Source organism: Lepidochelys kempii, chromosome 1 (assembly GCF_965140265.1).
Source record: "Lepidochelys kempii isolate rLepKem1 chromosome 1, rLepKem1.hap2, whole genome shotgun sequence".
Taxonomy (NCBI): Eukaryota; Metazoa; Chordata; order Testudines; family Cheloniidae; genus Lepidochelys; species Lepidochelys kempii.
The window spans coordinates 218,146,418-218,158,896 of record NC_133256.1 but is presented as its reverse complement, the minus strand read 5'-3'; the positions used below and the strand labels follow the sequence as shown (position 1 = coordinate 218,158,896).

The 12,479-nt window shown below is 43.1% G+C and overlaps 1 protein-coding gene across 3 annotated transcripts in view; it reads right to left on the bottom strand.

Annotated features, from left to right (window-relative positions):
• Positions 1-12,479, bottom strand: part of PRMT8 (protein arginine methyltransferase 8) — a 99,735-nt gene that overhangs the window by 32,853 nt on the left and 54,403 nt on the right. For 2 of the 3 annotated variants that reach the window (XM_073314535.1, XM_073314525.1), the window contains exons 3-4: positions 11,454-11,609; positions 2,531-2,594 (exon numbers count right to left, since the gene is read on the bottom strand). In XM_073314535.1, the coding sequence (XP_073170636.1) occupies positions 2,531-2,594; positions 11,454-11,609 (220 nt within the window). The remainder of the gene's footprint in view (positions 1-2,530; positions 2,595-11,453; positions 11,610-12,479) is intronic. The other variant, XM_073314543.1, reaches the window with a different exon arrangement.

The following is a 12,479-nucleotide window of genomic DNA, read 5'->3' as shown; positions in this document are numbered from 1 at the left end:
TATACATGTATGAATACACACACACACAACCTGGGCCGCAAACCTTCGCTAATGTAAAACACTTTAAAAGGCATAGTGTGGGGGAAGTTTACACTGCCGCTAGCTGTGTTGTACCTAGTTTTTGGTAAACAGCTGTCCGTTCAGCTTCTTTCACTGGTTCTAGTCTAAATTAACTTTAAAGGATTTTTTTAAATTTAAAGCTTCTATGAGTTTTAGGAGAGGAAAAGGGATCCTTGGAGTCAGGGCTTGCTCTCATTTATACCAGTGTAATGTGGAGATATTCCATTAATTTCATTGGAGTGACTCCAGATTTACACTGGTGTAACCGAGAGCAGACTATGGCCTTTGGACTCTCTAGAGAATGGTGTGTCTTGGTAAACAAAGAGGGTTTTATTTTGGGTTTTACACTGGTGTGAACTAATTGATGTCAGTGGTGTTACTCCTATGATTTCCACCTATGTTAGTGACAGCACGATTAGGCCAAAATTGTTCATTATGGAGGATCACAGATTCAGAGAGGTTAGGGATGGATCTATCTGAAAAAAAGGTAATTTGCTCAGTCGTTGAACCCCATAGAGAAGGCTTGTAGCAGTCCTGTTTCATTATCAGATTTCTGTACATAACACTAGAAGTAGCTCTGAATCAATATCCCAGACCTCAGAGCTGAACACCTCCCAAGCATCAAGTGTGTTTGAAATTGGAACCAAGTTCTAGATTAGAATTTTTCAAATAGCCCCCATCTTTATATAAGAACATAAGAACGGCCATACTGGGTCAGACCAAAGGTCCATCTAGTCCAATATCCTGTCTTCCAACAGTAGCCAATGCTAGGTGCCCCAGAGGGAATGAACAGAACAGGTAATCCTCAAGTGATCCATCCCCTCTTGCCCATTCCCAGCTTCTGACAAACAGAGGCTAGGGACACCATCCCTGCCCATCCTCCATGAACCTATCCTCCATGAATTTACCTAATTCTTTTTTGAACCCTGTTATAATCTTGGCCTTCACAACATCCTCTGGCAAGGAGGTCCACAGGTTGACTGCGCATTGTGTGAAAAAATACTTCCTTTTGTTTGTTTTAAACCTGCTGCCTATTAATTTCATTTGGTGACCCCTCTGATAAGTTGAACAACCTTCCCCACACCCCCCAGATCCAAACACCCATGAACACGTTGAAATCTGTATCCAAATTTTTGCACCTTGAGCCTTCATGCTTGAGAAGAAACTGGATTCAGCTACTGGACACAGACAGACCTTGTGGTTCTTCTCTCTAGTTCTATAGCTCCCAGACTGACCAGTTTAGTTTCACCACTCACAGCTCCCTAAATGTCAGTATAGATTAAGAAGTCATGGACGGTATTGCCGACTACATGGCAGAGACCACTGCAGCTGCTTTTAACATTTAAAAAATAGCCTTGCAAATCTTTCTCTGGCAAAACTATAGTTCAAGTCAATGAAAGTTTTACTGGAGAGAAGACCGGTTGGCAGAGAAGATAGTGTACTGCCAACAGGGTAAGTCTTCACTGGAGAGTTAGCCTGGGATCTAACATGGGTGTTTACCCTAACCCCCTGTCGTCCACACAGAACCTCTTACTCATGCTTGAGAGTGCTTTAAACTGAGGTTAGCATATGCTGCTGGGCTTGAGCCCAGCATGGGCTTGAGCTTGTGTTTCTCCTCAGCCCAGGCTGGCAACCCATCTACTTTGCAGTGAGGACACAGGCTAATCAACTCCTCCATTGCATTCCCACAATTCCACCTCGGCCATGTTTTCTTGCTCTCGACCTCCTCACTTCTTCTGCACTGGAAGTCACCTACACTAGCTCGGCATTTAAACCCCAAGTTGCCTGTTACAGTTCTGCTGTGCTTCCCCAGATTTGAATAGACATGCCATGTGAGAAATCGTCCCCCCAGAGTGCTGTCTGTTGGCAACAGCACAGCTTAGTACGGGGCTGAGAGCCACAGAATATCCTGCCAAAAGTCTACCCCAGCACAGGAGCACTTAGTACAGCACCAATGTGGATTCAGCTACATGGGTCTGGCACACGGTAGGGGTCTGCACTAGGGAACCTTCTACCAGGGCTAGCCTAGTCATGGCTCACTCTGTAATGAAGACATACCTTCCATGAGAGGCCCCTTGATTCTTGAACTTGTCCCCAACCCCAGTTTGAAAAAGCCTCTGTAAAGGTCATCTATTTGCTGTGGATTGAGTGAATCACTGAAGGTAGCATCTGGGTCTATTTTGCTACGTTGAATTACCAGCTAGTTAGGTTCATTTACTTTCATTGCATATAAGCACTCATGTGCTCCTGGGTGATTATACCAGCATGGATAGTGATTCTCAGTAATTGTCCAGGTGCCTAGAGCTGTAAATAGGTATCTTTTGTTTTCTATTTATATCGAAATACATCAATCATCAGCTGTATGTACCAAACCATCAATTACATGTAAACTACACAACAGAAATCAATCAGAGTGTGCAGGCCCCAGTCTGCCACCATTTTTCACAGAAACTATTCTTAGATGTCTTACTGTTGTCCAAGTGGTTCGCCTTGATAATTTTTTCTGAGTAGTCAGATATACTGGAGCATTCAATCTAAAGAAGAACAGGACAAAGGAGAGCTTTGTGTTAAAGACTTCAGACATACTGAACAGAAATAAAATCTATTGAACACAGCAGAATCTGTACAAAACATGCAACCATAGACAGCAGATAAATCAAAGCTTTATCGGCAGTCCCACCATGGAGAGGGTGATATCTTAGCATGAAAACTGTGAAGTGTGTGTATTATATGTGAAACTTTCTCTAAACCCATGTGAAAATATGAAAGAAAGAGGTCATATGTAATAGACTGCATAGCACACATAATAATACCTGAATTTATCCCAATTACTTCAGAATCTGTTGGAAAATCTGTTACTTTCCTCCACCAGCACCACCACCCCAAAAAAGCCAATCATTAAAGAACTCAAGAGGATGAATAGCGTGTTGCAAAATTTCCAAACGCAGTTGAAAAAATATGCTTCCAAACTGTTCAAGTTGTGTCTACATCCAAACCATTTCAGTACTTGTCTGTTTGGAAAAGCAATTATTCATCAGTTCCATGACTTACCTACTTTGACAACAATATGTTCCTTTGAAAGGGAATTCCAAAATTCACATATATGAAATTAGTGATATATTTTATGTACTTTTAAAACAACCTTCAGAATTCGTATGCCTCCAGGACCTTCTTCTAGCGCTCTTTTGTGTCCTATATCAAATGCTGTGCTGCTTCCCATATCTCTGTTGGAGACTCACAGACAGATTCTGCTCTCACATGAGTTTTACATCCATGTGACTCTACTGGGCCCGATTATCCTCTCATTAACATCTGTGTATTTCAGCATAAAACTGGAGACTCAGAGTCATTGACTTCAGCAGAGTTACTTCTGTAATGTAAAGGAGGTCTAAACTAGTCCTTCAGTTATTCCTTCCTGGCTTAAAAATGTACAGACTACATCTTCGATAGCACCTGATCTATTCTGGACACACTTGAAGAGATGTGGGGCATAAGTGGCTTTCCATCTTTTTTTCTATTCTCCATAGTGGTTTTCCATCATCTCTCAATCCCATTTCCCAATCCTGGCAGCCAGGAGCCAGTTAGGCCCTTGGCACGAGTTACTACAACCACAGAGGTGGTTCCACTTATCTAGGATCAGTGGAGCACAGCACACTTTGGTCACATCCCCTGCAGCTCACCAATATGCCCCTATGCTGTAGGAGGCTGGCTTTAAACTATCCCAGCATTCACCTATGCAAAGGGAATGCCCAGCTGTCCCCTTGTGCTACCTGATCAGCACAAAGAAGTTGGAAGTAGGAATTGGTTTTTACAAATCACACTGTCTTCCTTCCATATTGGAATGATGCTGAATCAGATCTAGGAGGCCAAGTAGAGCAGGTATTTAAAAAAAAAAAAAAAAGTCTGGCAGATGTGAGTAGGTGGAGTGCCTTATTTAGTAGCTGCTCTCTATCCTAACCTGGAAAATGTACTACAATTCTCAAATTCTGTCAACAAATATTCACATGTTGATATTCTGGCAATAAATGTCCTTCTGTATTTATGAAAATATCATGACCCACCTACACCCTCCGTCAACTCTGTGATGTGTCTGGGACAAATCCTGAACTCTGCTTTGTACTGTAACCTTCATTTTTGGATTAGGACATCCATTTTATACTAGGGGCTGAATTCATGCCTAACCTTGCCGAAGGCAAGATTCCTGTGATGAATTCTAGACAGCCACCCTGCCCAGGAAAGTTGCTTGTTCGCTAGTTGAATAGCTATAACTGAGAAGCAATCACGGCACTATCTAGGACAGTGGTTCTCAAACAGAATTTTGATTGGGCCCCCCTTCTTTGTCTCTGTAGTTGTTTACGGCCTCCCCCTCCCCCACAAGTACCTATACCACCACCCAGCTCTGAAGGCAGCACTGTGCCAGCAGCTGTGGAGAAGTGGGGCAGGCAATGTGAAAAGTGCTATTTGTCAAGATCACTTTTCACAGTAGACTCAGTGCCCCATTGCCACCCTTACTTTTGTGCTGCTGCTGCTATCCTGGGGCTGACAGCTGGAGCCCCACCATCTCCTGGTGAGCAATTGAGTGTGAGCGGGTGGGGAGGAGAGCCTGGGAGGCGGGGCTCTGTCTGTCCCATTTATCCCCGCCTCCCCGGTGTGCATGGCCCTTCTGCACGGCCCCCAGGCATCTGGGGCTGACAGCCAGAGCTCTTCAAAAACTCAAACAAAACCACACACACAAAAAAGCACATAGCTCGCACATTCCCATGTCCCATAGTTTGAGCACCATTGATTTAGGACCATCAAATTTAATTGTCTCTCAACTGCCGACCAATCCCATGGAACAATGGTCTCTCTGCATGGGGTGTTCCTTGTTTTCCTGTCCCAGTGTCCCCATAGGAGTGAAACTAAAAGCCAGATTGCCCACAGGTAGGTGGAACTCTGGGGGACCATGTGTAAGCAACTGGAGGGCGTGGGAGATCTGTGGCACTGGTTTCAGGGATCAGGGAGGCTGGACTGAGGAGTCCCATGTTCCAAGGAAGGACTAAGACAAGAGGTCTGTGCATGAGAATGTGCCCTACAGACCCAGAGCTAAAAATAGCCACTAGAGTACCCAGGCTCAGGGGGCTTTGAAGCACATGGGACAAAGGGGCTGGATCCACTTACAACAGACTGGTGACCATCAAGAGGGGGACTGGGCCAAGTTGTAACACAGATCATCACTTTTTTTGAAGTCCTAAACACTTTAGCTTGCAAAATTTGTAAGTGCTACAAGAGAGAGACTTTTTCCTGCAGAGTTTATACAGTCTTCAGCTTGCTCCTGTAGAGCGGATAAGTTCTGCAAGTGAAAGGCTGAAGCCTTTCTCCTGCAGAGTTCAAAACTCTGCTGACACTTCCAGCCCCCCACATTTATCTGAAACTGTTGATTATCTAATTGAATTGATTATTTAAATAAATTTTAATGGCCCTTATTACTTGCAGATAATCAGCTAAGAAATAGTACAGTATAAAAATGAGAGAGTAAACTAATTAACCAAAATGCTATATTTGGAATAATAGATTCCTTTGGGTTGGAAAGAACCTTGAACTAGGTCACCTAATCCATCCTCCGGCATTATTATGGCAGTATTAAATTAATTATCCATTACCATCTCTCTAGGCAGCTTTATCTACTGACTGAGCTATTCTGAGAGTTATAATAATTTTCCAGATATTTTACTTAATTTTCACATGCTGCAACTTCAAGAGACACTGCCAACTTAAAATTCACATTTGTGGTAGAAAAAGTATACCTGCTGTTAGAATTAGCACCTAAGACAACTGTAACTGAAAGAGACCAATTCGTTTAGTCTGTCTATTTGAGAGCACTTTTTGATTATGGTTGGTTTCACGGCTTCCTCTGTATCATGAGTCATTGAGTCAGTTTTGCCTTCATTTATGTGGGTGTTTCACCCATAAAAAGGAAAAAGAAACATTTTCTGAAATAGGAACTTCCATCTATAAAAGCACAAAAATGTACAGAGGGACTCAAGGGTAGGTATTGTACTTGAAATGAGTTTTAATTTTTTTTTTAAACAGACTAGATTTCAAGTTGAAGATGTCCTTATTTTTTCCTCACTGAACTAATGGGAATTACTGATCCTTGTCTTCTTTTAAATTCTCCTTTCTCATATTTATAGATAAATAACTTTCACCTCTATCATATTTTCAACAGACTGCACATGCTCAGTTCTCTCCAGTTTTCTACATAAGTCTTACTTTAAGTCTTTTAATGGGCATGAAATGAGGGGTTAAGAGTCATGGCTCCTGTCCCCAGCTTGGCCATTAACTCTGCCTGACCCTACACGTGTCATTTAACCTCTCCATGCCTCAGTTCCTTCGCCTGGAAAATGGGGATCATGACAGTTACCCATGTTTGTAAAAGTGCTTTAATATCTGTAGAAAACTGTATGTTTTTCCCTCTGAAGTCTCCTAATTTGTGTCTCTTTTTTAAAATATGGCACTCAGAACTGCAGTAAACCGATTAATCCCTAAGCATTGCTGGGCAGTGCACAATAATAACCTTGCTGGATTTATGCCATTCTTATTACTACAACCCAAGATAAACATATGCCTTTTTTGTAGTAGCATCAGATTCTTGACAAGAATTCAATTTATATCCCACTGGAGTTGCTTTAACTGCAGGATGGCTGCCTAGCCAATGTCCCTCCATTTAAAATGTGTGCAATTAATTATGTCTTCCTCCATGAACCACTTTACGTTTGCCTTTATTGAATTGCCTTGATGGATTTTTCAATCCATGTCACCAGCACACTTATGATGATTATTGTTATATTATATAGTGGTGGCACCTAAACATTTTCCAATTCCCGTAGCTAACTTGGCAATGTTACCTCAATATTTGGAGTAAATACTGAGGCACAAGTGGAAAGTTTTCAAGTGCAACCACTATACCCATCAAACTATTCGGGATTCTGTCCAAACTTTGTGCCACCTGCTAGTGTGATTAGCACAATCTTCTCTTTATCCTCCAAGCTGTAAATTGAAACATTGAGTGGTGCTGTACCTTGAACAAACCCCTTGGGAAGCCACATGCAATATATCCTCCAAATTTGACATTGAAGCATCAGTAATGCTCTGTGTAATCCTCATTGCTCTAATTTCCCTATGGGAATGTCATATGGCCTCATATGTCTAAAATGCGCCACTAGAGATACTATGTCCAGTGAATTTCTTTTAACCACTAAAGGCTGAATTATGGTTGGCCCTTAAGAAATTGCATGGGGTAGGATGGAGGGATTGCATGGAGCCTCCCCTTTTTGTGTACCCATGTAAGGGCCAATCACAATTGCACTTTGTGCACTTGAGAAAATGAAGACTGCTCCCTGCCAGCACCCCTGTGCGCATAAATCACTCCAAAAGGAAGAGCTGGTAGAGTCATAGCCTTACCTCCATCTTTTGCCCTTCGTCCTGCAGCAGGACAGGCATGTAGAAGGGAATAATGAAGGGCTGTAACAGGCACACCTCAGAGAGCCTAGGGAAGAATTCTGCCTCCTTGAGGTGTAATGTCTTTTCTAGCTTCATTGAGGCATGCCTTCCCTTCCTGTGGGTAGTTTGCACAGTCCAGCCCTGCCACAGTAATCTTAGCAAGGAAAGGGCCTCAATTTCACCACCCTTACTTACATTTCTCTATGTCTTATGTTTTAGTTAGACTTCTAGTTCCTTGTGTTTATTCATGATACCTCTTGAATTGGTTACAGAGACATCTATATGTTTAGAGGTTGCTCCCAGCCTTTCTAACCAGAGCTGTGCTGAGGACAGAAGTTCCTTTTCATGAAGAATTTTGAGATTTTTTAAATTTAAGCTTCATTTCAGCTAGGAATAAAAATCAAAAGATTCAAAATTCTTCACACAGTAAAATTCTGGAAAAAAAATTGTTTTGGGTCAATTAAAACATTTTGATTCAATTTCAACTTTTAAAAAATGGTATCATATTGTAATATATAAGACAAAATAAAAAAGTCTAAACAAAAAGTAATTCAAAACAAAAAATTGAAACGTTTCATTCCAGAAATATCTAAACAGAGCACTTTGACATTGTTGGAACTTTTTTCACCAGTTTTCTTCCAAAACAAAATTCCAGACAAATCAACCCAATTTTCTAAGTATTTTGATTAGACATAATTTCAACTTCCAATGGAATATGGTCCCATTTAAGTTTCTCCAACCAACCTTAATTCTAACTCCATCTGTCTCTTCCCAGCTCTGCCTTTGATTTGCTTCTCAAATGTGAATTTGATTCCCTAAGCCTTTCTTCTTTTTACTATGGATTCCCCTGATACACTGACGGTCGATATGCATAGCCAGGTTTTAGCCCCTCACTGTGTCCTTACCACTTCCTTTTTAAAGAGTTCCTCTCTTGCTAGCCTAAAACAGAGGAGACTATGTGCTTTGCTTGATGTTACAATGGAGTCTGTGTGATCCTTCCTGCCCCCACTTGACAAGAAATAGATATCAATGGTTCCTGAACTGTACACACTTGCTTTCAAACACCCTGGCAAGAAAACCAACAATTCTAACTGCTCCGTTGCTCCCAGGAAACTGATATCTGGCTCATTTGTCCAAGAAGAGAGGTAGCATATACCCTTGTGCTAAAGAGCTAGAAGCATTCATTATGGTAACTTGCTGTTGCTCTATAATGTTTTCTGTATCGTGTGTTTATCTCCTAATTTAATACCCAATTAAACTAATGTCAGGCATATGTCTTCATGTCCTAATGGGTCAATTCATAATTGCCTTTGCTCCCTGGTTTGGCTAAAAACACCATAGAATGCAGACAGATTTGCTGCAGAAGATGGTTCACTTTTTGCACACCTACAATACTGAAGCTGGTCTCAGGTTTCAAGGGCTAAGCAAGAATTTCAGTAGCTCAGCACTATCCCACCCCAACTAGGGACAGGCCACACTCCTGCTCCCTTCTCTATGTTCTTATACCAAATCACTCAGATCTGCTTCCCTGGTCACACTGAGCCTCCTTCACTTGTTTGAAACTCATGGATGCTACTAGAAGGTGACTGAGGAAGAAGGCAGTGAGAAAGGAATACATTCAAGACCTTGAACTGGGAGACAAGAGGAGAACTAGACAAGTGAACTGGGACTTGGATGAAAGGGGAAGAGGATGAGAGAACAATTAGAAATAAGAGAGTGTTGTTAGTGACTCTCTGGCTGGTAGGTTAGGGGTGTACCGTGGTTGACATTAAAAAGTCAGCATTAACCTATAATTCCCACATGGGCTATCTGAGGCACCACAATTATTTCCTATTTTACATCTACAAAAAAACTGGGACAGCTCAGGTAGCCCTGTGTGATAACTCTTTAGAAATGTTGGCTTTTTAACATGCACTGAGGCCCAGGGTGTTTGAGGCTCTTCACCATCACATAAGCAGCATAGATTTCAGTTCTATTCTGAAAAGTGGCCATAAAAACAGCATTGCATGGTGCTCCATTTTTATTGTCACTGAAGCTTCAAGTCAAAAGTGCTCAGTTTACAGGAAAAAATATGTGCTTTCTAACTGCCCGCCCTGCATATTCTGTCTAGGCTCTAAAGCGAACATTTCCAATAGTGGCTTCGGATTTGGCTGTATCCATTTTGCACTGCCCAACCTGACACACCTGGTGCCTCAGATTAGGCACCCAGAAATTGTGGCATCCAAAATCAAGGGACACTTTTGAAAATTTGGGCGTAAGAGTCAAGCCCAGTTCTTTGCATTTCATGCTTCATCAGTAAGGCTACGTTTTAGTCACAGGTATTTTTAGTAAATGTCATGGACAGGTCACGGCCCGTGATCTGTCCATGACTTTCACTATATACCCCTGACTAATACTTGGGATGGGGTGGCTCGGGGGGGATCCCAGGGGGCTCCATGGGTGCTGGGAGGGGGTGGGCCTGGGGGCACAGTGGATACTTGGGGGGTAGCCGGGGGGGAGGCATGGTCGGGGGGGGTGCCGTAGGTGCTGGTGGGGGGGGCGCTGTGGGTGCTATGGGGGGGAGGTTGGCAGGGCTGGGGCAGGTTCCCTACCAGCTCCTGGGAAGCAGTGACTTCCAGCTCCTACCTCCATGTGGTGCCTCCGCTCCTCCACAGTCCCCAGTTCTGCAGCTCCCATTGGCTGAGAACCGCGGCCAATGGGAGCTGCGGGGGCGGAGGCAGCACATGGAGCTCGGAGCTGAGGGGGGGGAGTTCCTGTCGCCCTTCTGGGGAGCGCCCCCCCCAGGTAAGCACCACCCCACACCCCGACCCCCAGCCCTGAGCCCCCCCACACACACCCAGGCTCCTGCTGCTGGAGGTTAGGGGGGCCCGAGACTGCCCCAGCAGCAGCCAGTGTGATTGGCCCAGGGGCTGCCTGAGTGGCTGAGGCGGCTCCCTGGACAGGTGCACAGGCCGCGGCAGAAGTCACAGAGGTCATAGACAGCCATGGCATCCGTGACCTTCATGACAAACACGGAGCCTTATTCATCAGTAATAGTAAAGATCCTTCACTTAGGCCATCAATTACATCTAGCTGGGCAACCCTTTTGTCTTCAGTGCACAGCTGTAACTGAATGGAACTTAGATGGAGGACTAAAAGAAGGAATAAAATCCAGCTCGCTCCCTACGAGCTGTTTTGGCTCTGCAGGGCAAACAGGAGTGAAAAGCAATAAAAACTTATATCAACCACTTTCAAGTCACCAGTAATAACTCTGAATACACAAAGGGAGCAGACCTACTGAGTAAGAAGATGCAACTTTTACATAATCACTTCTCAGAGTAGAACTGCACTTTAGTGTTCCGTCCATAAAGTACTTTTAAAGTAATCATTCCCTGCCTTTTCTGAGGAGTGGAGTAATGGATACGAAAAGGCTACCAATGCTTTCTGTTTCAGCTCCTCTGGTTTTTATGCACAGGAAGGCTAGATTGGAGGAATTTGTTTCTGGTGCTTTGAAGGTCCCGAGAACATAAGAAAAATCAGAAAAAGCAGCACACTCCCTATCAACTTTTCCAAGAGGAGCAAATGCCTTTAATGTTTGCAGGAAAAAGAGACTGCACTTTTTTTTTTTTTTTTACTAGGATCAGTGCAGGTCACACACACAACAATCACAAGGAAAGACGAAACAGCTAAAAGAGGGATCCCTTCGCTCTTTTGAAAGGATGTCTTTGGCCAGATCCTTAGCTGGTGCAAATGGACACAGCTCCACTGAATCAATGGAGCGGCACCCATTTATGCCAGTTGAGGATCTGGCCCACAATGTAAGGCTGTAGGTCAAAACAAGACATGGAAACACATGAAAAAAATAAAAGAAAACCTACGTCTCCCCCTCTGTCCTTCTCCAAAATAAAGTTGTTAGGAAAAATTCTTCTTACCCCATACACCTTCTTGGCTCCTGCCTTGGCAGCAAACATTGAGAGGATTCCTGTGCCACTTCCAACATCCAATACAATCTTATCCTTAAAAACATGTTTATTGTGATACATGGAGTTTCTATATGTTAATGTGCGCACCTCATCCTTTAACATTTCCTGTGTTGAAAGAAGGCATCACATGTTTACTCATGGTGTAGGAGTCATTGTGTCATTAAAATTTAACATATTCACCGGCTGAAGAGTTTTTTAAGGTTGTTTGGGGACACAACTAGGATTCATTACAAATCAAGACAACTTTAAAATGCAAACCATGAAGAAGTGAAATAGTAAGACTCAGCATCGTCTTATTCGTCTCCTCTTATTTCCCTCAAATATTATTTAACTGTTAAAAATGGCGACCAGAAATTATAGTCAATCCACAGTACTGCTGCGGGCATAGGCAAAAACGGTGCAAACCCCCTCCCTCTCCTCCCCCTTGGGCTTTCTGTTGAGACTGCCACAAAGAATGAACATTGCAGTGGTTGTGGCAGTCTATATAATACAGACACCTCCACAAGGAACTGGACTTAGACCAACTCCAATAGGTTTCACATACGTCACCAGACAGACTGTAGAAGGTAACGACTGTCACTACTCGCCTGGATATGAATTGGTGAACTAATAATACATAAACAGTGAGTTTCCCCAATAGGTGGGGTAGTTATTATTCCTCTTTTACAAGTTGGGGGATCAGGACTGGAGCACAGAGAGATTGAGGACTAAATTTTCTGTTGTCCAATAATTATGGGAGCCCATCTTTAGATTCCTAGGTGTCTTTACTTTGGTACCCAAAAACGGAGGCACTCAAATTGAGTAGACACTTGTGAACATGTCAGCTCAACAGACTTGCCCAAAGTTTTACAGCTAATAGTTTCAGACCTAGGAATAGCACCAAGTCTCCTGACTCACATTTTACTCTCCTATTCCCTGCATCTCACAGCCTCACTACTAGAAGGATCTTAGTCCAGTTTCTAGTGGGTATCTGTG